The following is a 25,362-nucleotide window of genomic DNA, read 5'->3' as shown; positions in this document are numbered from 1 at the left end:
TTTTTAATTAGTAAAAAAATAAAACATCTATAATTTTTTTTTTATAAAAAAAAATAATATTTTTTATTGTATATATATTCTAATTATTTATATAAAAATATATTAATAAATAAACAAAAACAAAAATAAATAGTATTTTAATTTCAAAAAAAGGACCAAATTAATATTAATACAAAAAAATCAAAGACATAAAAATAAAAATAAATATAAAAAATAAAATAATAAAATCTAAAAAATACAATAAAAATAAAATGAAAGATTTCACAGGAGGAAACAATAGAGGAAACGGCGCAAGAGGAGGTGCCCCAAGAGGAGGTGCTCCAAGAGGAGGTGCTCCAAGAGGAGGCGCTCCAAGAGGTGGTGGCCGTGGAGGAAAAGGAGGAATGGGAAGAGGAGCAAAGACAATTATAGTTAAACATAGATTACCTGGAGTATTTGTATGCAAAGGTGTATAGGAAGCTTTAGTAACTAGAAATTTTTATCCAGGAGAATCCGTATATAATGAAAAGCGTGTATCAGTAGAAGAAAATAGTGAGAAAATAGAATATAGAGTATGGAATCCTTATAGGTCTAAAATTGCTGCTGCAATAGTAGGAGGTATAAAAGACACTTTTATTAGACCAGGATCAAAAGTTTTATATTTAGGTAAAATATATATATAAATATATATATATATATATATATATATATATATATATATATATATATATATATATATATATATATATTTATATTTTTTTTATTTTTTTCTTAAAAAAATATTTATTTTTAAAATAGGTGCTGCTTCTGGTACTACAGTATCACATGTATCTGATATAGTCGGACCTACTGGAACTGTATATGCAGTTGAATTTTCACATAGAAGTGGAAGAGATTTAGTTAATATGGCAAAAAAAGAAATAATGTAGTCCCTATTATTGGTGATGCTAGAAAACCTTTGGAATATAGATTTTTAGTTGATATGGTCGATGTTGTTTTTGCCGATGTAGCATAACCTGATCAAGCTAGAATTATAGGTATGAACTGTTAATACTTTTTAAAAAATGGAGGACATTTCCTTATTTCAATTAAAGCTTGTTGTATTGATAGTACTAATGAACCTGCTGTTGTTTTTGATGCTGAAGTTTAAAAATTAAAAGAAGAGGGACTTAAACCTGAATAATAATTGACTTTAGAACCTTATGAAAGAGATCATGCTATGGTTTTGGGTAGTTTTAGAGCCTCTTAATGATTTTTTATTATAATATATTTTTTTTTTTTGTGGGATTATATATTATCTATCATATATTCATATAATTAAAGTTTTAAATTTTTGTGGTTTTTTTTTTTTTTTTATTATAGAAATTATTTATTTTAAGAAAGTTTTTATATTTTAGTAGATTTTGAAAAATATAATAAATAATTTGTAAAAAAATGAATATTTTCTTACTAAATAAATTAAATTAACTAACTAAATTATATATTAAAAAATTATCATTATATATCTCTTAAGCTTGTTTGTGTATTTCCAGAATTTTTTTAATATATTAATTTCATCATCATTTCTTTAAACTCTGAAAATGATATCTTATAAAATAATTATAAATAAGAAAAATTAAAAAAATACTTATCCATCCCCATTAAGATCGATTTCTTTTACCATTTCTATCCAAACATTTGAATCTATTTAACTTTAAGATTAAAATATTTATTAAATTTCATTTATTGAAATATTTCCATTTCCATCCTTTAATTTTTTTTATTTTATTTTTTTATTTATTTTTACTTTATCAAACATTTAAAAAGCAGCATTTATTCTTTGTTTTGATAATAATTATTCTGTATTAATTGTAGCCATTATCCATTCTTATTTTAAATAATATGTAATTAATAAAATAAATATTTATTAATAAAAATACCTGTATAATCAATTTCTCCTGAATTATTTCTATCAACAGATTAAAATACTTTTTATGCTTCTATTTTAGCCAAATTTTTATCTTCGTAAATTTTTTCGAACCCCTCAATAAGTTCCTATTAACTTATTTTTCCATCACCTAAAAATAATATATATATATATATTTAAAAATAAAATATATATATATATATATATATATTTAAAAATAAAACATATTTATAAATACCATTTATATCTAAGCCTTAGAAAACTTTCAACATTTAATTTTTTTCCTCATTACTTGCAAAATTATTAATAAAAAAAATTAAAGTTGCTTCTTATAGTTTTTTATCAGCCTAAAATAAATAAAAATATAGAAAATGAATAAGTATAAATAAATACATTAAAATTTTTCATATTTTCAATTGATTTATATAAATTAGGAAAATCCAAATTTTAATTATTATTAAACTTTTTTATCCAAGGATCTTATAGTGCTTAAGAAGCCTTTTTTTTTAAAAAAAATAAAATAAATATATTTTATTTTTTATAATAAAATACTGAAAGCCTTTATGTAGGATCTAATTCTAGCATTTTTCTAATAAAATTTTTAGCTTGTTAAGATATATAATTCCATTCTTCATTTTCAAAAGATAATTTTCCTTATTTTACATTTTCTACTATTTCATCATTTGTAGTTCCATTAAATGGAAGAATACCGCTTAGCATTATATAAAGGATTACTCCACACGACCAAATATCACATTTATTATCGTATTAAGATTATAAAACTTCTGGAGCAATATAATAGGGTGTGCCTAGTCTTTAATTCATTTTTTATGAAGAATCAAGAGCAATAGAAGTACCAAAATCAACAATTTTTAATAAAGAATCAGGTGTATAACTTCGTATCAAATAGAATATTTTCGGGTTTTAAATCCCTATGTACTATATTATTTAAATGACAATAATTAATAGCCTATAATATTTATTTAAAAATTTAAGCTGCTTTTTTTTCTGTAAAGAATTTTTCTTTTTAAATTTTATCAAATAATTCTCCTCCTTAACAATATTCGGTTACTATATAAATGTTTTTTTAATCTGAATATGATTCTATAACTTTAATTATATTTGGATGATCCTTTTTTTAAATTTAAAGATAAATAAATTTTGAGCATTATTTTTTATATTTATTTTATATTATAAAATAATCACTAATTGTTTTAATATTTAAAATTCTGCTTTTAGTTTTATGTAATCTTATATTGGTAAATGTTCTCTTTTTATTATTTTTATTGCTTTTATTGTCTATGAGATTTTATGAATGCTTTTTTTTACTTCACCTAATGAACCTATATATTTTATATTTTTTTTTTTTTATTTTTTTTAATAAAGAAAAAACCTTTTCCTATTGATTCTAAAAATATGTAATCTTATTATATGTTTATATTTTTTTTTTCAGATATTATATCTGCTTTTGATATGTATAAATTTTTTAAATCATTTATCTCTATTTTTTTATTTAATGTTATTTTTATTGATTTTATTTATTTAATACAATTTTATTATTCTATAAGTTAAGTTTTATTTGGTTTCTTTATAATTCTATTTATTCTAGTTTAACTTTTAGAAGTATTACAACCCATTATATTATAATTTATATGTAAAAAAGAAAAAATTCTAGTATTTTTAAATTATTTTTTTTAAATACAATTATTTTTTTTGAACTTATATTTTATTATTAAAAATAAAAATTATTAATTAATTTTTTTTATTTTAACTATATTTAATTAATTTTATAATGTTATAATAATGATATTTATTTATTTTTTTTTGAAAAAAAAATTATAAAATGATTTTTCTTTTTTTTTTTTCTATTTTATATAATAATATTTTTTTTCAAAATACTTCATAAATTTAAATACATATTTTCATTAAATTACTTATTTAAATATAATTATATTTGTTTATAAATAAATTATAAATACATTTTTAATTTTAGAAAAATATAAAAAATATAAAATTTACTTTTAATATTTAAATAGTTTATTATAATTAAATAAAATAAAATCACAAAATATATAGTAAAAAGAAGAAAATATTTTATAATATATATTATAATTTTACTAAAATAAAAATATAATAAAATAATTATAATTTTTTCTAATAATTAAAATTTGAAATATTAGTGAAAATTTTTGAATATTTTTATATATTTATATTATTATTATGGTAATTTTATATATTTTTTTAAATTTTTTCTTTATTTTTATTTTTATTTTCGTGTTTTTTATTTTTCTTATAGTAATAATTTATTTTTTATGCCTGAAATTTATATTTTTAAAATAATTAATAAAAATTTAATGATAAATAATTAAATATTTAAATTTTATTTGAAAAATAAGTATATTTATATTAATATTATAAAAAAATAAAAATATACAATTTAGTTATATATATAATAATTTTATTTAAAAAAAAACTAAATATATTTTAAAAAAAATATTTTCAGTAAAATATTAGTGTTTAAATATTATCATATATTGGAAATAATAAATCATAAATATATTTTTGCTTCTATAGATATATGAAATTTAAAAAATTATTTTATAATTAGAAAAAATATCAATAACAAATAATTATAAAAATACAAAAAATAAAAAATGCAATTAATTCATTTATATTATACTTTTATAAAAAACACATATAAAATTTTAAAATTCAATAAAAGAATATTATTAATATTTATTAATTTTTTTTTTTTTTTCTGCTTTTAACGCAAACATTTTTCGAAATAATAATATTTTTATTAGAATTTTATATATTTTTTTATATATAATTAATCTTTATTTTTGTTTTATATTTATATTTTTTACATTTTAAAATTATTAATATTATTTTACATAAAATATTTTAAAATAATAAATAAAAATTACCTGATAAATAATTAAATCTTTTAATTATAATTTCAAAATGAATTATAATAGGAAAATTTTTATAAAAATTTGTTAAATAATATATATATTTTAGATATGTTTTTTATAAATAAAATAAAAAATAATTAAAAATATATTTTTTATGGTTATAATAATAATTTTAGAGGGCAATAGAGAGGATAGAATTTTTTTAATAATTATATTAATTATTTTAAAAATATATAAAAAATTTTTATTAAATATATTCATATTGGTATAATATATGAATTATAATGTATAAAATAAAAATTAAAATTTTTTTTATTTATAAATAATTATAACTTTATTTTATTTTAAATAAAAAAAAAAGATAATAATAATGTAAATATTAATTTATTAGGACTTAAATATTTTTAAAGAGAAACTAATTATAATAAAAAATTTGGTATTAAAAATATCATATATTTAATAATATTATAAAATAGATATATTTATTAATTAGAAATAAAAATTATTATTAATTTTATTATATTAAAATTATTATAATTAAAAATATCAGAATTATAATTGTGAATATTATTTTTAATATTATAAATAAAATAATTATATTTTTTATTATTATTATTATTATTATTATTATTATTATATTTGTTATTATTATTTTTTTTATTATTATATTTATTATAATTTTTAATTTTATTTAAATTTAACATTTTTTTTATTTTATTTCTTATTTTTAGAAATTAAATTTTATGTATTATTATATTTTTTTTAATTATTTTTATTATTTTATTTTTATCTATTTTAGTTTCTATTTATTTTTTATATTAATATATTAAAATATTAAAATAATTTTTTATTTAAATGAACTTCTTTTCTTTTTTTCTCTTATAATTAAATATTATTATTTTTATCTTTATTAATCGTTTGATTTTTATATTTCTTTCTCTTATGTTTTTTTATTTTTTTGAATTTTTTTTTTTTAATTATATATTTAAAATTATTTTTTTTGATATTTTTTATTTAATAATTTTAAATTTATTTTTAATTATTATTTATTATAATTATTTTTAACTTTTTTTTAATTTGTAAAGATAATTATATTTTTAAGAAGAAAATTAATTTTCAAATACAATTAAATTTCTCCAATTAAAAAAATACGAATTAATCTTTATTTATTTTTTTATTATTTTTTCTATAATTTTATTTAAATATATATGATTTTTTTAACAAATCTTCTTTTTAATTTTCTATCTATTTTTATTTTATTTAAAAGGTACCTTCGTATTCTTCAACTTTCTTTATATATAATATATTATAAAAATTTTATTTATTATCAGATTTAATTTTTGGTGTGATTTTAAAAAATCTAGTAATAAAATATTGATTTTACTCGAAATTATTTAAGTTTAATTTTTATTTTATAATTATCATTTAAAGCTTTAAAATATTACTATTTTAATATTCTTTATGATTTATTATATACGTACATACCAATTAATAGATGATGTATAGTTTATATTAATAAAATATTTTAATTCATATTTTTTTTGTAAATATACTTTGATAAAGTTTTTCATAATTTAAAATTGATAAATATCTTTCTTTTTTGAATTTTTTCACGCATTTATTTTTAAAAAGTCTTTTATTTTTTAAACAAAATATCTTATAATACTTTATATTTATATATAGATATATATTTTTTTTACCATATTTTTTAATTTTCTTTTTTTTTTATTAAATATTAAAAAATGAAAAAACACAAATATATCTTATATATATAACGATAAGAATTAAACTTATAAGTCTATAAATATAAGAAAAATTTTAATAAATAGCATATATTTGAATAATATCCCTTTTTATGATGCAATATAAAGACTATTTTTTATATAATATTTTTTTTTAAAAAAAAGAATTAAAATAAGCAATTATTATTAAATTATATGGTTTACAATAAAATTATTTTTCAAAAATAACATCTTAAAGTAAAAATAATAACAAAATTATATATATATATATTTATTCATTTAAATCAATTAATTATAATTAATAAGGTAATAAAAAAAAAAAAAAATTATATTAGTATTAATAAATATAGAAACTTCCAATATATTATTAATTTAAATTCAGGTTTAAAAAATTTATTTTTTTCAAAAAGATTATACTTATTACTTAATTTTTTACATTTTATTGTCTATATAATTTATACATAGTTGATTTTTTTTTTTCAAGTTTAGATAACTTATTTGATTTAATATCCTTTATAAATATCCAGTTTATTAAATTTTTTTAGTTTTTTCTTATCTTTCGGTATTTTTATTATGCTTTTTAATTATAATTCGTATTTAAGAGGTATATACGTAATAATTATTATTATTAGTTTTGCGATTTTTTTAATTAAAGGGTTTATTATGGAAATATTTATTGAAAGTTTTTGTTTTGTTTTGTATGAATATGGCTTGTTTTTTATAGAATAATGTTTTTCTTTTTTTTATTAATATAATATAGAATTAAATATGTGTTTGATTAATAGAATAATTATTTTTATATATTTAATTATTAATAATGATTATTTTATTTACTTTAATATTTAATCAAATTAATGTTTATTTAAATAAATATGATATATAATAAAATAAAGAAAAGCTGAGAACGAAATAAGAATAACATATAGCTAAAGCAATAAATACAAAAAAAAAAAATTACTCAAATTTAATATATTTACTTTAAAAAATAACAATAATATATTTAAATTTATAATTGATATAGTATAGACGATTAAATTTATATATTACCATATAATTTTTTTATATTTATTTTAGTATTTTTACTATTTAATCATTCTATTTAAGCAAATAGATTAATAAAGTTTTTATCTAAATTAGTTTTTAATTCATTTTGATCAAGTTAATCACTTTAGTTAATAAATTCATGTTATTGTTTTTGTTCACTTTTCTTTTATAATTGCTTTTTTTAAGAACTTTTATTATGTCTTATAATTATTTTATTATCATTAGAATCTAATAATTAATCTTTTTTTTAAAAATTAGTTTTTTCAGTAATTTTATATTCCCTTTTTTATATTAAATTATAAATACTATATATTTTTTAATACATAAAATAAATACTTATTATCTTCTTCTTTAACATGAACTTCAAAAGGAATTTCATTATTAATTTATTATTTGGAAATGAAAAAGGTTTCTTTATTATATTAATTATTATTTGTTGTTTTTATCAAATTATATTTAGGTTTATATTTATAATTATCTAATTCATTAAAGTTTGTTGTTTTTCTAAAATCATCTTGATTATTAAATTTTTTAACAGTAAAATCATTTTTATTTTAGTTGTTTTAATAAAATTATATTTAAGATATAAAAAGTTATTGCTTTATTTCTGGAGAATTTACTATTATTTCGCCAAATTACTAGTCTGTTTCGTTTGCATCTTTTTTTATTTATTTTTATTTTTTTATAAAAAAAACAAATTGAATTAATATATATTCTCTTATACTTTTTAAAGGAGAGAAATTCTGGGATGTACATATGTTTTAGTTTTCCTTTATTTTTTTATTGATTATATATATATATATTATATAAAAAATAAGAATTATATTACTTGTAAGTTTAAATTAATATTATTATTTTCATTTTTATTTTTAAATGATAATTTATGAATTCTTTTTCTTCCTTCGGATGTTTTAGGTCTATTTTATCTTATTTTTTATATTTCATTAAGTGTTTCTTAATTTAGATTATTATCTTCTTCTTTAGTTTACTCATTAATGATTTACAAATTGTTTTCTTAAATATCCTTTAGTTAATAAAAAGTATTTTTTTGAATAAAATTCTTATCATATCCGGTTTTTAGAATATGTTGATTTTAATTATAAATATTTTAATTCATATTGTTATTTTATATCTTATGTAATGAATATTATTTTTTGCTATTACTATTAATAATATTTTATTAATTATCTATATCTATATCGTAATTGTATAATTATTCTTGATTTTTATTTATTCATAATGCATTACTTTCTTCATAATTATTAGGTTTTTTATCTTTTTTTTTTAATTTGATTCTATTTGTTTATATATATATATATATATATTTTTTACTTTAATTTTATTATTTTTAATTAAAGTTTAAAGTTTTTAAGTTATATTAGTTTTTTATTGCTTCAGCTTTTTTTTATAATTTATTTAAAGAATTATTTATTTTATGTTTATTCTAATACTTTTATTCATTTAATGATTTATAACACATATATAATTCATTTTTATTAAAATTAGGATCTGTCTAATAAAACTTTGATTATTAACTTAATCTTAATACTGCTTTGTTTTAATTAGAGCTTCTTAAGTAAAATATTAATATTTATATATATTAAAAATAAAAGATATATATATATATATATATATATTGTTTTTATTTTCAACTATTATTTTTCTTAATCATTTGTTTGATATTATTGCTTATTTGAATATATACATAAATATTTTGCATTTTTATTATTAAGACTGTTTTATTTTTAATATAAAAATATATATATATATATATATATATATATATATATATATTATTATGATTACCTATATTATTCATGGACATTATTTTAAGTATTTAAATTTTTAGGTTATATAGTATTATTATAATTATTTTTAATGTTATTATCGTATAAATTATGCATTTTTTTTTTAGGATAATTATTTATATATAATTTTATTAAATTAATGTTTTGTTCCTATTAAAAATTAATAAAATAATATAAAGAATTATATAAAATTTTATAAATAATAAAAATAATTTATTTAAATTTAAAATATATTTATTATATTTTATTAGGTTTATTATGAATATTTAAGTACAATAAAAATATTTTTTAATTTAATAAAAATAAGTAACAATATTTACTTTTTAAAGCATATAAAAAATAAACAAAGAAAGAAAAAAAAATAAAAAATATATAAACAATAAAAAAATAAAAAAAGTTATTTTAAAAATTTTATTTCCTTAAAAAAAAAAAAAAAAAAAAAAAAAGAATAAATAAAAAATCCTATTTATCTAAAAAAAAATGAAAACAGATGTAGACTCTTGGTTATAAACAATTAAAGTAGAAAAAGAGATATTATCAGAACAAAACCTTCGCATATTATTACAAAAAACAAAAGAACTTCTAATAGAAGAATCAAATATTCAACCAGTATCTGCTCCTGTGACAGTATGTGGAGATATTCATGGCCAATTTTACGATTTATTAGAGTTATTTTAACGAGGTGGTGAAATTCCATTAACAAATTACATATTTATAGGAGATTTTGTAGACAGAGGATACAATAGTATAGAAACAATCGAATATTTATTTTGCTTAAAAGTAAAATATCCAGGAAAATAACTCTTTTACGTGGTAATCATGAATCTCGTTAAATTACATAGGCATATGGATTTTACGAAGAAATATCAAGAAATATGGAAATATAAATGCCTGGAAATAATTTACAGATGTTTTGATTATTTGAATATTGGTGCGATTATTGAATAGAAAATTTTTTGTATTCACGGAGGTTTATCACCTGATATAAGAACCATAGACTAAATAAGAACTATTAATAGATGTATTGAAATTCCACATGAAGGACCTTTTTGTGATCTTATGTGGTCTGATCCAGATGAACTTGAAGGATGGTAAATTAGTCCAAGAGGAGCTGGATGGATTTTCGGAAATAAGCCTACTGATGAGTTTAATTTTTTGAATGATTTGGAATTAATTTGTAGAGCTCATTAATTGGCTTAAGATGGGTATAAATATTGGTTTGATAAGAAAATTTAGTCACTGTTTGGAGTGCGCCTAATTATTGCTATAGAATGGGAAGTGTTGCTAGTATTTTAGCTTTTGATTAAAACCTTTTAAGTTCTTTTACTATTTTTAATTCGGTACCGGAAAGTGCGAAAGCTACTAATTATAAATAAGTTTTGCCATATTTTTTATGAGTTTTTTACTTGTTTTTTTTTTTTTTGTTTTTTTTGTTTTTTTGTTTTTCAGGGGGGGGTGATAAGGAGAATTCTGTGTTTATATATTATTGTTATTATTAATTATTTTTATAAATTTTATTTTTAAATTTTATTAAAATTATTTTTTTTTTTATAAAAAAAAAATATATATATATATTTATATCTAATTATATAAATAAAAAAAATATTATAAAAACTACTAAAAATGAAAAAAAATAATTTATCTAATATGTCCGAAAGATATTAAGGAGAACATGGCATTTTTAGTTCTCTAGATAATAATGATGATGAAGGACCATAAAAATGTATATATATATTTATTAACTCTTTATTTAAATTATAGAAAATAAAAGCTGTTGATGGATGGTTAGTATTTGTTTCAGGTTTAGATTAAGAAACTACAGAAGATCATATTTATGATAGTTTTTGTGAAGTTGGAGAAATAAAAAACTGCCATTTAAATTTAGACAGAAGAACTGGATACGCAAAAGGATATGCATTAGTTTAATATGAAAATATAAAAGATGCGTAAGCAGCAATTGAATAATTAAATGGAACCACTATTTTAAATTAAAAAATATAAGTTGATTGGGCATTTAAAAGACCCCCTAGAGACCGCAAATGATCAAAACTTTTTATTATTTTATTTAATGCATATTAATATTATTTTATAAGGTATATAAATATACATATATATATATATATATGAAAAACTATTTTAATATTTTTTTGTAAAATGATATAAAATTGCTATATATTTAAAATAAATTACATAATTAATTTAAATATAAAGATATAATTTTAATATAATTTAATTAATTTTTTTAATAAGATTATTATTATATTTTTTATATAATTAATTAAATATAAATTTTTTAGTTTTTTTTTTTTGAAATGAATAAATATTTCATTTAAATTCGAAAAAAAATGAATTGTAATAATTTAAAAAAAATATTATAAAAAATAAAAAAATAAAAAAAGAAGAAAAATAAGTTTAATGTAATTTATTTACAATTTATTTGCAAAAAAAAAAGAATTATGAATATAATAATAGTAAATCAAATTCAAAAAAATAATCTACAAAAACTATTTTAAATATAAATAAATCATAATAATAATTCTCTAAACCGAACAAAATACGCTCCAGAAGTCTTAATATATCTAAAAGCCTTAATTTGTAACCTTAACGCATTTATAATTTAAACTAAAAATTAAATACTAGATAAAATACAGAAATAAACTTAAGCTATTCGATTTTTGGAAAAAGTTTTGAAAGTAAATCTTCTTCTTATAATAATATAAGCAAATAATAATCATAAAGTAACCCAAAAGGTTAAGTTCCTTTTATTGTATATAAATCAACTAAGCCTTTAACTACTTTTAAATAGTTTTCGTTTTGTAATAGGTGGTAAATTTAAAAGAATATATAAAAACTTAAAATGTAGTTATTTATAAATATTAATATTTTTTTTTAGAAAAAATATTTAGAATTAAAGTAAAATTTTGTAGAAAAAAGAATAAAAAACGATGGGTTATTCTAAACCAAAAACAAATTAAAAAAATAGCTATAAATTTACTAAAAATTAAATATAGAATAAATACTATTTTTTGAATAATTAGTATTGAAAAAGTATATCTGTTTAAATTATTTACTTACTATTTTTTTTATTTATTTATTTATATTTAACTAAGAGTATACTTTTTTATATTCAAATTTATTATTTTCATATAATTTAGTATTTTATAAAAAAGTAATTAAAGTATAATAATTTAAAAATTAAAAAATGAAAGAATTTTAAATATTTAATATCTAAATAAAAAAAACTATAATTATTAACAATTAAGAAGTATTTAATAAATAAAATTAAGAAATATTTTTTTTTTTTAAAACAAAGTAAAGTAAAGTAAAGAAAGATTAAACTAACAAAATATTATTATAAACAATAAAAAGAAAAGTATTATATTTAATATTTATTTTTTTTATTAAAAAAAAAAAAAAAAAAGCATAATATAGCTCGAACATATTTAAATACTTACATTTTTTTATTTTATTTTTTTTTTTTAAAAAAAAAAAAACAATATAAAAATAGAATATAAATTATTTCTTCTTTTATATTAAAAAAGAAATAATTAACTAGTGCTAAAAATCTCATTATTTTTTAGCTTATTTAGGGTTCTTGACTTTTTTAGCATCTTATTTTTTTGCAATCTTAGTATCTTTTCCTTATAATTTTCTATCAGCTCTTTTCTTGTCAATTACCTATTATTTTTTCTATTTATAATCTCTAAGGTATTTTTCAGCTTCAGCCTTTTTAACTTAAGCATCTTAATTTTTTCTTTTGTTTAGTTCTTCTAAGGAAATACCTACAATTGCTCTTTAGGTCACTACCGCTTTCTTTTTTTTTCTTAATGAAATATCAGTGCTTTTTACTTTTTTAAATAATCTTCTTCTTGCTACTGTCCATGTAATTTTTTAAGCTTTTACTTTTCTGAATGAAAGACTTTTGGCTTTTTTGGTTAAGAAAAAGAATCCTCTTCCGTCTTTAGCAAAGTATCTTTAACCTCTTCCAGGGTATATTTTATATTCACTGAATGAGCAAATATCAGTTTTTACGACCATTTTTAATTATGTGGTTTTTTTTTTGTTTTTATCTTTTTTTTTTTTTTTTATCTTTATTTTTTTTTTTAATTTTTTTTTATTTTTTTTTTGCTTTTGTGAGGGAAAGATAATTTTATATATTTTTTAATTTTTTTTTTTTTTTTTTTTTTTTAGCCTTTCACTTATTTAGGCTCTTATGTATATTTAATATTTTTTTTTATTATTATTATTTTAATTATATTTAAGTAATTTAAATATTATTTAAATGTATTTTAGTAATTAATTATTATGTTTATTTGGTTTTGTTAATCTATTATTCTTTAATGTTTAATTTATTATTTTTGCTATTAGCTTTTTTTATATTAATTAAAAATTCATAAATTTTGTAATTTAGTTAAAATTAATAAAAAAAATCTTTTTAAGATATTAAAAATATTTATATTTTTTTTTTTAAAAAAAAATAATTTTTACATTTTGATAATTTTATTTTAATATTTGTAAAATTTTATTTATAAAATAGTTTTAAAATTTACATAATAATTAAAAAAAATAACTTATAAAATAAATTTATAATTAAAAAAAAAAGTGATGACAAATAAAAATCAAATATATATCACAAAAATATATAAATATAATAATATATATATTTAGTAAATTTAATTATTTACATATAATATAAATTACTATTTATAATAAATTTTATAAATAAATAACTGCCTATTTTTTTATTTTAAAGTTTTTATTAATCTTTGAATAAAACTTTTTTTTAAAATAAAATAAAATAAATATACTAAAAGTTAAAAATAAATTTATTATTTACACAATTATTAATTTTTTATTAATTAGAACTATAAAATAAAATCATAAAAATAAACATAATTTATTAAAATTTAATTATATATTAAAATTTGTTAATTTAAAAATCAATAAATTATTAAAATTTACTAAAAAATAAATATAATCTTCTAAATATACATATTTCTGTAAAATAATTTAAATATGGGTTGTTTAACTGTAAAGTAAAAAAACCGTAATAAAGTAGATGAAACTGACTTAAATTAAATAAGAAAACCAAAAAATATCGAAGTATAATAAGATTTTTGGGATGATCCTTAAATAAATGACGGCACTTAAGGGGAACATACTATATCATCATCCGAGAATATATTTTATTATTATAAATTTGGTGAATAATTAGGAAGTGGTTCATTTGGTTCAGTATGCATAGCAACTCCAATAAAAAATCCAGACAAACGTGTAGCTATAAAAACAATAAAAAAAAGTACATTAAAGAATAGTTTATCAATATATATAAAAAGGGAGATTGATATATTCAAATCATTAGATCATCCTTATATATGTAAATTTTTAGAAACATATATGGATAAATATAATATTTATGTAGTAATGGAATATTGTTCAGGTGGTACTTTAAAGTCATTAATATATTCAAGAAATAATACAGAAAAAAATGTAGCTTAAATAATACAAAAACTTTTTTAGGCTGTAAATTATTTACATCACTAAAAAATCGTTCATAGAGATTTAAAACTTGAAAATGTAATTTTTACTAATTCTGATCTTTCTATTGCCGATATTAAAATTATTGATTTCGGTCTTTCTAAAAAAATTAAAGATTAAACTAAAAAAAGACACACTAAAGTTGGGTCTTATTAATATATGGGTTTATTTTTTTATTTATTTTTATACTTAATTTTTTTTTTATATAAAATAAAAGCTCCTGAAGTTATCCTTAATTCAAAATATGATAAAGAATTCGATGTATGGTCTTTGGTATTTTTTTTTAAAAAAAAATCAATAAGTAAATATATCATTTTTTTATTAAGGGATGTATTATGTTCGCTTTGTTAGCAGGAGAATTACCTTTTTATGATATAAAAAGTATAGAAACTGCTAATTATTAGTTTTCGGCTCCTTGTTGGAAAATAATATCTTAAGACGCGAAGAATTTGATAAAATAAATGCTAGTAGTGGATACATAATAAAGAATAACTTTAGAAGAAGGAATGAAGCATTCTTGGTTCAATTAATTGAGAAAATAAACTCTTTCGGATGTTTTATTGCCAAGATAAAGAGGATCTAAATAATTAGTATTAGATAGATTACTTAATTATAATTAATCTACTACATTTAAAAGAGAAATATTATTATTAATGGTAAAAAGATTAGAACACTATGAAAATCAAACTCCAAAGGAGATTTTCAAAATGATGAATAAATAAAATAATGGTTTTATTAGTGTTTAAGAACTGAAAGATGTTATTGATAAATTAAAATTATAAGAAGAATAATTTAAAGACATTAAAGCTATTGAGGAGTTAGTGAGAACTATTTCAAATAAAAAATAGAAAAGAAAAAGTATGTATAATAATAACTCTTAAGAGTAAAAAAATAATAATAGTAGTAATCATAAAAAAATCGAAGAAAATTAAGAATCTGAAAATTAAACTATATAGAAAATCAATTATTCAGAATTTCTGGCTGCTACATTAGATGATTAGTATTATCTTAATAATTAGAAACTTAATAATGCTTTTATTTATATAGATTCTATGGAAAAAAATTATATTACTAAAGAAGATATTATTGATGTTATTTTATTATTTTTATTTTTAAATTAGTTTAATTTATATATATATATATATAGATGCTAGCTAAAGAAGGCAGAAAATTACCTTAATAAGAAATTGAAAATATCTTTGAAGAAATAGCACCTTTTTTAAATAAATAAGGACATCTTAATTTTTAAGGATTCAAAGACATTATGAGTAAAGGTGTTTATAAAGCGGCACTTAATGAAGTATAAGAAGAAGCAGAAAACATTTCTTCTCATGATAATAGTAGTGATTATGAATCTGAGAGTTCCAGTTAATTCGAAAGTAGAAGGAAGAAAAATTAATGATTTTTTTTTTTTTCTTATTTAAAAATTTTTTAATATATTTAGTTTAATTTTAATTTAATTATATAAAAATAATGTTTTTCTATTATAAAATAATTATTTATATAAATATTTATTATATATATATATAAAAAAAAAAGTTACCCTTTTATTAAAAAAATAAATAAAAATAATTAAAACTCATATTTAATTTTTTTAAAAGATATATTATAATAATAATATATAAATAAGTATGATTATTTAATTTTTATAAAATTTAATTATATACGTGTTTTTAATTATTTATTTTTATATAAAATCTTAAATTTTTTTTTTTTTTCTAAATTATAAATATATATATATATATATATTAAAAGCACTCCAATCATTAATATTCATAAAAAATGGAATTTGTATTTACAATTTTAATAATATTAACTTTTTTAATTCAAACATTATAAGTTGATGATACTTCCTAATAAGGTAAATAAATAATAAAGGCTAAAAAAAATATAATAAATATTAAAAGATGATTAATAATATATAAATACAAAATACACATAAAAACAAAGGCTTTAATTATCAATTTGCTTAGCTACATCTCGTTAAAAATTAAATTTAATGAAAAATGAATATAATGCTTTTCTAAATTCATTATAAGAAAATCAAAAAAATAAGCATAAGATTATATTTTAACTGATCTTATATATGAATGTTACACTTATATAGATTAAAATGATAATTCAAATGATATTTATTTATAAATTTAAAAAAACTAATATGATTAGGATGAATATCAAGGAATGTTTAAAACTGAAAACTTTGAAAAATTTAATAATGATTATTAATTAAATGAATTTTAAAAAGATGCTTTAAAGTTTATTATAATTCACGACGATTAAAAATAAAAAAACGAGGAAATAAGAAAATAACACGAATAAGAAAATTAAAAGAAAATAAAATCTGTAGAAGAATAATTAGAATAAGAAGATTAAATTAGAAAAGCAGAATTAAAAGCTAAAAGAGAAGCTATGAAAAAGAAAAAATTAGAAAGAAAATAAAAAGAAACTAAAAAAGAATTATGAAAATTATTTTATTATTATAATATATAGTTTCAACTAATTATCTAAGTGAAAAATATAAAAAAATTTAACATATTTTTTTCGATAGGAATAAAAAGATATTATTTATTTTATAAATATATTATAATATTTTTATATTTAAAAACGTATAAACACAATATTACTAAATTATAACTAGTTAAATAAATAATCTATTTTAAATATTTACAATATTATATCAATATTAATTTTTATCATCTATAAAATCATTATAAAATATAAAAATTAAGATTATTATTTAATCTGTATCATATGCTTATTTTTTTATATTTTTTATTAGTAGTAAGATAAAAAGCTTTGTCATTTAACGTTTTAAAATATTTTAATATTTTTTTTAGGTTTGACTTTAAATAATTATAATTACTTTTTTTATATTAATAATTAATTTTATTATAAATTAAAATAATTAATTATTGTATTATATGAATTGATAAATTTATTATTTTAGAAGTAACTAAATAAATATAGTAAATAAAAATTATTATGTTATAAGATTAATATCAAATATATAAAAAATAAAATATATTGCTATAATTATTTTTATATATTAAATTTAACGGATATTATTTTTTATTATTAAAATTTTAAAGATAATTTTTCAAAATATTTTTGTGTTAACTTAAGATAAAAAAAATAATATTTTTTTTTAATTATATATTTAATAAATTTATAGATATATATTTCCATATTTTTATATTACGTATATTCATTGTATTTATTATTATAAAAAAATATCTATATTTTAGATATATTATATTTTATTTATATAAATACTAATTTATTTATGTATTTTAAACTTGATTTCTTTTCAATAAAAAATTTTATAACAAAAAAATTAAAAATTATATTCCATAATGTTTTTGTTTGAATATATACTACTATATAACCAATGATATCTGAAATATAAAAAAAGATAAAATTGGCTTTAAATAAATATTGAATCATTTAAAAAATTGTTTAATTATATTGAAGAATTATATAAAAAAATATAAATATATATGAGTATATAATTAGTAATATTTTGTGTATTTTAATTATTTTTTTAAAATTATATTCATACAAAAGCGCCTTTTTTTTATAAATGTTTTTTTTTTCGCGGTTTAGAATTATTTAATTATTTATATACAAATATTTGAATAAAATTAATATTACAAATTAAACTTAATTAAAAATATCTTAAAAAAAAAAAAAAATTAATTAATCTATATTATATAAATATAAAATATGAGCATTAGAACTAAAGTATATATTCTTGATAATATGAATGAATTATAAAATAATATAGATGTAGATATGAATGATTAAAATGCTAGGGGTTTTGATTTTGTATTTTAAGAAAATAAAAAAAAATAGTAAATCTGTAAAGAAAACGAAATTGGAAATATAAAATCTGAATAAATCTTATAATAATAGTTATATTCTTAATAATAAAATAATTAATATGAATTAAAATAATAATTTAATAATTTTTCATAAACAACAACAAATGAAAATTTATATTAAAGTAGTAAAGTTAATTCTTAATTTTATAATTCATAAACTATTCTAAATAATTCTCATCATTAAGACTTAAAAAAATAATAAAATTTTAAATAGTTTAATACTTAACTTTTTTAAAATGAATAAAATATAGATATGTGGACTTATAATTAATAATCTACAGAAAAAAATATAAATTAATTAATAGATAAATATTCATCAGATACTTAATAAAAGAATTTCCCTTTTGATTAATATTTGCTTTCTAATTAAAATGAATCTACTAAATAAATAAATTATAATAATAACAATATTAAATATAAAGAAGGTATATATTTTTTATAAAAAAAATTATTTATTAACAATATTTTTTAGTATCCTAATTCAATATCAAATCTTGTGAAAATACTGCTAATATGGGATTAAGATCTTTATCTTTAAAAGTTAAATAAATAGTTTAGTAATAAAAAGTTACTACTTATAAGGATGTTGCAAATGCTTTAATCTAAAATTTAAAGAATTAATAAGAATAAATTACTGAATAGGAATTTGTAAAAACATATAAAAATTAAAATATATATTTTATTTATTAATTTATTTTGTTTAGTAAAAATATGAATAAAATATTAAAAGAAGAGTTTATGATTCTCTTAATGTTTTAATTGCTTCCGATGTTATTTAAAGAAACGGAAAAAAAGTTTTTTGTATTAATAAAACTAATTTAATTGGTATAATAAATTAAAATAAAAATTGTTATTAATAATTTTATAAATATAGGAAAATGTCTTAAAAGTGATAATTGGAATAAATCTAAAAAATATTAAAACTTAATTGAAAAAAGTATTGAGAAAATATAAAATAAGACCTAAATAATTTAAGAATAAACTAAATAACTAATATGCTTAAAATAATTAATATAAAGAAACATTAAATAAAATAACTAAATTACTAATGATTAAAAGTTTAACTTTCCATTATTAATATTAAATACAAAAGAATCTGAGACTTAGGTAAATATATATTTTAATAAAATAATTAATTTTAATTCTTTTTTAAATAGAAAGTTATTCTAAAAATGAGTCCTGAATAAAATAATCTATAAATTTATGCCAAAGATAGCATGAAATTATAAACAGATATTGATTTTCTTTGTTCTTAAAACTTATTTTAAAATGACTAATATTCTCAAAGAAAATTGATTGGAAATGAGTTTTTTAATTTCTATAATAAATTAAAGATAAATTAATGAATATGTTAATTTAAATTATCCACGTTTCAAAATAATACATAGTTTATTATTATTAAAAAATTAATATAATAAATAATGGTCTTAATTATTTATATTTATTTCTATTTGTATTTGTAAATTAACTTCTGTATTTATTTATTTATATATTATATATTATTTTTTTTCATCAAATTTCTGAAAAATTCCAAAAAATTTCAATTTTAAGAGTTCAATTAAAATTAAGATATAAATATTATTAATAAAAAATAATTAAAAATAAAAAAAACTATTAATAAATAAAAATAAAAATATAAAAGTATATATATTATTTAAAAATATATTTATTATAGTAATGAACATTATATATATAAAATAATTTGCATATTAAACTTATTATAATATGATTTATTAAATAAAACTAAATATATTTTAATTTTTAGAAAATAAAATTAAATAATAATAATTTAATATTAATAACTATGCTCAAATAGTATTTTTATTAAATTTATTGAATTAATGATTATAATTATTATATTCTAAAATTAAATTTATTCATGCTATTTATTAAAAAAAGAAAATTATATAATTATATAAATTGATTTATAAAAAATAAAATATCTAGAAATTTTATATATATTAAATAAATTAATTTTTATAATATTCTTTTTTATTAAAAAAGAATATTAATATATAATATTTAATTTTTAAAAAATTTCATTATAAGAATAATGATATAATTTTTATTATATTTATAAAATAAGATAATCATATAATTTTTTATATTTTAAATAATGATATTTTCAATTAATTTATTAAAAATTAATTATTATTCTAGCTAAAATTATTTTTTATAATATATTCATTTTATATAATCATGAACATGATTATAATTATTACTTTTTAGTATTATTTTTTTAAAAATTGCTATCAAAAATTATAAGGACATAATCCATTTTTATTCGCCTTTTATTTTTTTTCAATTGTGTATTTGAAAAAAGAAAATATAGAAATAATAACGATAAATAGTAATATATTTATAATTAATTTTGAAAAATTGACGTTTTTAATTATTAAAAATAAAACATTGCAAAATCAAAATATAAAAAAATAACAATTAAAAATACAAAATTAGTAATTATTATAAAAATTACATATATATAATATTATTATTACTTAAAAATTAAGGATATTGTGAGATATTAATAAAGATAAAGCTCTTTAATTTAATATTAAGAATTTTAAAGAAATCTCTTATATTGTTCAAGGAGGAAATAAATAAAAAGATCTAATTTTAATTTATAGAATAATGTACTAATGTGATTCAAAAGAATAATCTTATTATGATAGTTATAATAGTGTATGCTTGAAATATGAGCAATTAATTGATAAAGTGAATATTAAAAAATAAAAAGGCCAACAATCTAATTATTAAACGTGATTTAGATGATAGTTATAATGATGAAGTGAAGAAGCTAAATATAATTTATACTCAGATATAGTTTAAATTATAAATATATAACCGAAAGCTTAAATATAATTATTCTTAGAACTATTATTTAAAGAATGATAAAAATAAATATGGTAAACAAGCAAGTAACACCAAATAAAAACAATAAATAGTATATTGATGTTATTTTTTTCAATTATTGATAATTATGAATATTTACAAATTAAAGAATTTCGAAGTCAAATATAATAAAATTTTATCTTCCCAGATTAAATACACAATTTATTGGAATAATATAATTTATGTAAAATTAATATTATAGTTTTCAGATTTTCAAATTAGTGAATTTATGGAAATTACTCAAATTAATGCCTGAATAATAATATAAAAGATAAAATATGGTCAGTTTAAAATTACTTGAATCAAAAAAATAAATTTTATTGTTAATTCTTTAGGCCTACCTTTTTAATTTCAAATAATTAATAAAGTTGTAAGGAAAATACTTCCAAAAGCAAAACTGCGCGGAGAGTGTAAAAGTCGATATTATTATTTTTATAATAGTCTATATTATGTTCTACTTTATATGCTAAATGTGTAACTTCTACAAATGAAGGATTCTGCTCTTTATTTTAAGCTAGTTATTATTTTTATTTAACAAATGAGAAATTTATATACTAAAAAAAGTATAATTGTTAATAAATGTGATTAAAATAGAATATGTTAAGAATTTATTATTAAAGACATTTATTTAAATGTTTCCAAATAATTTTAAGTCTGTTCAAATATATTTGTAATACTTTAATTTTATCAACTATAAAATTTAGAGGTAAGGTGGGGGGAGAGGGAAAGTATAATAAATTTACACACAAGATTATAGAATCTAGATGATTAAGATATACAAAAAAAGAAGATATATTATAGATATTTAGATTTGTAATTAAATTAGATAACTAAATTAAGTTTTAAATATAGTTCTAGTATTATGTTTAACTTTTTCTAGACATTTCATATAAAGGAAAGTTATTAGATAATCAAGATGATGTGTAAGAAGCTAAATTTATGATATATAAACATAAGATTTATCAGTTTAAATTTAATTAGAATTCGAAAAAAACTAATAAGTAATTATAGTTTATGTCTATGAAAATTAAAAAATTTAACTAATGGAAAAAGTATATTATTAGATGAAAGTAATAGAATCTTTGTCGAATTTAAAGTTGAATGAGCCAAAGTAAATTCATTAATGTTAACTTATAAGATATTATAAATGATAATATTATTTTTTGTAAATTTTATGAATACGCAAATTTTATTAAATATGTAGATTAAAAAAAATAAAAAAGAGGAAGGAAAATTAAATAAATTAACTGAAAAGGATTGTTGCGATTATTACTGTAAAGAAAAAAATTAAAATTTTCATACTATAATTATTATTATTATTCTAATACCAAAAATAAATATATAAATGAAAAATATTAATTATTATATTATTATTTGTAAGAAATAAATATTATTATGAAAAATAATAAAGAACTTTGTTTATGAAGAATATTTTCAAATAGATGAGAAGCAAAAAAAATAAAAAGTGACTTTTAAAAATAATATAGAAATACAAGAAAAATATAATATATATTAATAATATGTAAGATATTTAAAAATTATTATATATAAATATATAAATTTATATATATATGAATATATTATTTATATTTATATAAAGATTTTTATTAATATTATTTATATTTTTTTATTTTTAATTTAATTTTCATTATATATTTATTTTATTTTTATATATTATTTTTTTTAATTAATTATAAATATCGAAAATACTAATTAATTGTTTATTGATTAAGATCTTTTAAAAAATAAAATAATAACTAAAAATCATGTGAAAATTTAATAGATATATTTATGTTTAAAATATATATTATAAGGATTATAGAATAGTTAACTATTATAGTATTTAAAGTTCATATCATAATCTTTTATTTATTAATAATATATATCTTTATCCTTAATATTATATATATATAATATGGATATTTAAAAATTTAATATTTTTTTTATAAAAATTATTAATTCTTTATAATAATTAATTTAGTTTATCATATTTTTTTCTATTTTATCTTTTTTTAATAATAATATTTTTATATAATAGAATTTTTTTTTTTCATACTTTTATAAAATAAATAATAATTATAATTTTTTATTACTAAAAATATTTATATATTATATTAAAAAAAATATATTTATATGTATATAAAAATATATTTTTTTTATTTGTAAAAGTATATAATATAATTAAAAAAAAAATATTCTTTTTATAATCTATAAAATAATATATTATATATAGAATATTCTTTTTTATATTTATAAAAGAATTATCTAATTTTGAAAGTATAATTATATATTAAAAAGAATTAATATAATTAAAATAATTTATTATATAATTAATAATAGAAATAATATTTAATAATTGGCAATATCTAATTTAAGTATAATAATATTGTAGAAAATATATATACATTTTTTGAATAAATATAATAATAATTTTATAATTTTATATTGATTAAATTATTAAATAATTTTTATTTTTAATATTATTTTTTGCAAAATTAGTTTTAAAAAAAATTCTTATTAAATTATAATAATAAATAATTGAATATAAATTAATTTAAATTGTTTGAATATAATTGATTTTTTTTATTTACTAATTATAATAAATTATTTTGTAATTTAAAAAAAAATGAGAAAAAACGAAATCTTAAATAAAAGAAAAAACTAAATTAAAATGACAAGATAAAGCAGAAAAAATAATTTTATTCAAGGAAAAAACGTAAATTAAAAAAAAATTAATTATTGTAAATAATCTTTATATTATGTTTTTCATGAAATAGAAACTATAACATTAACTTTTAGCTAGTTAATTAGGGGAATATTCTTAACTATGCAAATCTATAAATGTAAATTTTATATATAGAGAATGAAATATTAAGATTCACTAAAATATTAATGACCAATAATTTTATAATTAAAATATAAAATAAAATACTAAAATTACTATTAAAAAAATATTATATATGAATATGTATTAGTATTTATATTTAATATAAATATAAAATTCAAAAAAAAATTCAGATAAATGAAAATATTAAATATTTTTTATTATATATAAATAAATATATATATTATTTAAATTTAATTATATATTTATATTTAAAAAAAAAATATATTTTTATATATATTTATGTACATATATTTTTATTTATATTATAAATATCTATTCTTTTAATTTTTTTTTTTTATATTTTTTATATTTATTATATTTTCATTTATTTTTAAACATTTTAAATATCTTTTTCAATTTTTTTTTTAAATATTTGTTTTAATCAATTTCTTATTTAAACACTTTAAATAACTTTATTTATGAAATTCAATGTTTATTAATTTAATTCTATTTTTTATAAATAACTATATTTTTTTTTTAGTTATCAATCATTTATTATTATATTTTTTATTTTCATTTATATTAATAATTATTTTTTTATTTTAAAACTATTTTTTTTTTTATTAAATAATTATTTTTATAATCTTAATATATATTATATTTAAGTTAATATTTACAAATATTCAATAATTTATTTTTTCAAAAATTAAGAACAATTAAAAAAAAAAATTATTTAGCTTAAAATAAAAACATAAAACATATATAAATTTTATTAAAATATAAAAAAGATTTATTTTTAAAATTAAATTAAAATACATACCAAACTTAAA

The 25,362-nt window shown here is 14.8% G+C and overlaps 5 protein-coding genes across 5 annotated transcripts, besides 62 other annotated features; 3 read left to right on the top strand and 2 right to left on the bottom strand. All coding sequences in view use genetic code 6, as the record gives it.

The window, feature by feature from the left end:
* Positions 1-190: 190 nt before the first annotated feature.
* Positions 191-248: a microsatellite.
* Positions 192-253: a microsatellite.
* IMG5_056040 (hypothetical protein) lies at positions 252-1,305 on the top strand (the record flags this gene model as incomplete). The annotated part of the gene is made up of 2 exons (XM_004037270.1): positions 252-645; positions 778-1,305. 2 exons carry the CDS (start codon positions 252-254, stop codon positions 1,020-1,022), a joined length of 639 nt encoding a protein of 212 aa, XP_004037318.1. The 3' UTR covers positions 1,023-1,305.
* Positions 292-363: a microsatellite.
* Positions 651-734: a microsatellite.
* IMG5_056030 (protein kinase domain protein) lies at positions 1,192-2,710 on the bottom strand (the record flags this gene model as incomplete). Its single annotated transcript, XM_004037269.1, has 7 exons — positions 1,192-1,223; positions 1,607-1,670; positions 1,766-1,845; positions 1,899-2,036; positions 2,124-2,232; positions 2,279-2,383; positions 2,438-2,710. The coding sequence occupies 7 exons, from the start codon at positions 2,708-2,710 to the stop codon at positions 1,192-1,194; spliced, it is 801 nt and encodes a 266-aa protein (XP_004037317.1).
* Positions 1,734-1,763: a microsatellite.
* Positions 2,038-2,086: a microsatellite.
* Positions 2,046-2,096: a microsatellite.
* Positions 2,046-2,118: a microsatellite.
* Positions 2,711-3,235: 525 nt separating the features above from the next.
* Positions 3,236-3,264: a microsatellite.
* Positions 3,265-3,387: 123 nt separating this feature from the next.
* Positions 3,388-3,429: a microsatellite.
* Positions 3,430-4,133: 704 nt separating this feature from the next.
* Positions 4,134-4,174: a microsatellite.
* Positions 4,175-4,221: 47 nt separating this feature from the next.
* Positions 4,222-4,262: a microsatellite.
* An 831-nt stretch (positions 4,263-5,093) lies between these two features.
* Positions 5,094-5,152: a microsatellite.
* Positions 5,153-5,237: 85 nt separating this feature from the next.
* Positions 5,238-5,290: a microsatellite.
* A 24-nt stretch (positions 5,291-5,314) lies between these two features.
* Positions 5,315-5,343: a microsatellite.
* A 50-nt stretch (positions 5,344-5,393) lies between these two features.
* Positions 5,394-5,476: a microsatellite.
* Positions 5,394-5,493: a microsatellite.
* Positions 5,394-5,571: a microsatellite.
* Positions 5,404-5,476: a microsatellite.
* Positions 5,407-5,613: a microsatellite.
* Positions 5,409-5,597: a microsatellite.
* Positions 5,549-5,613: a microsatellite.
* Positions 5,614-5,747: 134 nt separating this feature from the next.
* Positions 5,748-5,779: a microsatellite.
* Positions 5,750-5,837: a microsatellite.
* Positions 5,794-5,878: a microsatellite.
* Positions 5,879-9,342: 3,464 nt separating this feature from the next.
* Positions 9,343-9,380: a microsatellite.
* A 168-nt stretch (positions 9,381-9,548) lies between these two features.
* Positions 9,549-9,594: a microsatellite.
* Positions 9,561-9,619: a microsatellite.
* A 109-nt stretch (positions 9,620-9,728) lies between these two features.
* Positions 9,729-9,790: a microsatellite.
* Positions 9,749-9,790: a microsatellite.
* Positions 9,791-9,815: 25 nt separating this feature from the next.
* Positions 9,816-9,854: a microsatellite.
* A 20-nt stretch (positions 9,855-9,874) lies between these two features.
* Positions 9,875-11,437, top strand: IMG5_056020 (ser thr protein phosphatase family protein, putative; the record flags this gene model as incomplete). Its single annotated transcript, XM_004037268.1, has 2 exons — positions 9,875-10,681; positions 11,156-11,437. The coding sequence occupies 2 exons, from the start codon at positions 9,875-9,877 to the stop codon at positions 11,435-11,437; spliced, it is 1,089 nt and encodes a 362-aa protein (XP_004037316.1).
* Positions 10,801-10,840: a microsatellite.
* Positions 10,804-10,840: a microsatellite.
* Positions 10,898-10,926: a microsatellite.
* An 11-nt stretch (positions 11,438-11,448) lies between the features above and the next one.
* Positions 11,449-11,499: a microsatellite.
* Positions 11,500-11,606: 107 nt separating this feature from the next.
* Positions 11,607-11,671: a microsatellite.
* A 99-nt stretch (positions 11,672-11,770) lies between these two features.
* Positions 11,771-11,804: a microsatellite.
* A 1,071-nt stretch (positions 11,805-12,875) lies between these two features.
* IMG5_056010 (hypothetical protein) lies at positions 12,876-13,481 on the bottom strand. Its single transcript, XM_004037267.1, has one exon. It carries the CDS (start codon positions 13,430-13,432, stop codon positions 12,962-12,964), a length of 471 nt encoding a protein of 156 aa, XP_004037315.1. The 5' UTR covers positions 13,433-13,481; the 3' UTR covers positions 12,876-12,961.
* Positions 13,447-13,520: a microsatellite.
* Positions 13,447-13,521: a microsatellite.
* A 112-nt stretch (positions 13,522-13,633) lies between these two features.
* Positions 13,634-13,706: a microsatellite.
* A 170-nt stretch (positions 13,707-13,876) lies between these two features.
* Positions 13,877-13,922: a microsatellite.
* Positions 13,923-14,410: 488 nt separating this feature from the next.
* On the top strand, positions 14,411-16,334 carry IMG5_056000 (protein kinase domain protein; the record flags this gene model as incomplete). The annotated part of the gene is made up of 4 exons (XM_004037266.1): positions 14,411-15,205; positions 15,259-15,790; positions 15,866-16,023; positions 16,080-16,334. 4 exons carry the CDS (start codon positions 14,411-14,413, stop codon positions 16,332-16,334), a joined length of 1,740 nt encoding a protein of 579 aa, XP_004037314.1.
* An 80-nt stretch (positions 16,335-16,414) lies between these two features.
* Positions 16,415-16,458: a microsatellite.
* Positions 16,417-16,460: a microsatellite.
* Positions 16,461-17,277: 817 nt separating this feature from the next.
* Positions 17,278-17,321: a microsatellite.
* Positions 17,286-17,325: a microsatellite.
* Positions 17,326-20,386: 3,061 nt separating this feature from the next.
* Positions 20,387-20,435: a microsatellite.
* Positions 20,408-20,444: a microsatellite.
* A 5-nt stretch (positions 20,445-20,449) lies between these two features.
* Positions 20,450-20,486: a microsatellite.
* A 2,757-nt stretch (positions 20,487-23,243) lies between these two features.
* Positions 23,244-23,301: a microsatellite.
* Positions 23,283-23,385: a microsatellite.
* Positions 23,317-23,390: a microsatellite.
* Positions 23,324-23,390: a microsatellite.
* Positions 23,334-23,394: a microsatellite.
* A 398-nt stretch (positions 23,395-23,792) lies between these two features.
* Positions 23,793-23,846: a microsatellite.
* Positions 23,800-23,851: a microsatellite.
* Positions 23,810-23,858: a microsatellite.
* A 281-nt stretch (positions 23,859-24,139) lies between these two features.
* Positions 24,140-24,190: a microsatellite.
* Positions 24,191-24,769: 579 nt separating this feature from the next.
* Positions 24,770-24,805: a microsatellite.
* Positions 24,806-24,812: 7 nt separating this feature from the next.
* Positions 24,813-24,857: a microsatellite.
* Positions 24,858-24,871: 14 nt separating this feature from the next.
* Positions 24,872-24,914: a microsatellite.
* Positions 24,884-24,914: a microsatellite.
* Positions 24,915-25,099: 185 nt separating this feature from the next.
* Positions 25,100-25,171: a microsatellite.
* Positions 25,172-25,362: the final 191 nt, after the last annotated feature.

The sequence above is a fragment of the Ichthyophthirius multifiliis genome (assembly GCF_000220395.1).
Source record: "Ichthyophthirius multifiliis unplaced genomic scaffold scaff_1120509250199, whole genome shotgun sequence".
NCBI classification, from domain to species: Eukaryota; Ciliophora; class Oligohymenophorea; order Hymenostomatida; genus Ichthyophthirius; species Ichthyophthirius multifiliis.
This window is presented reverse-complemented; position numbering and strand designations above follow the sequence as displayed.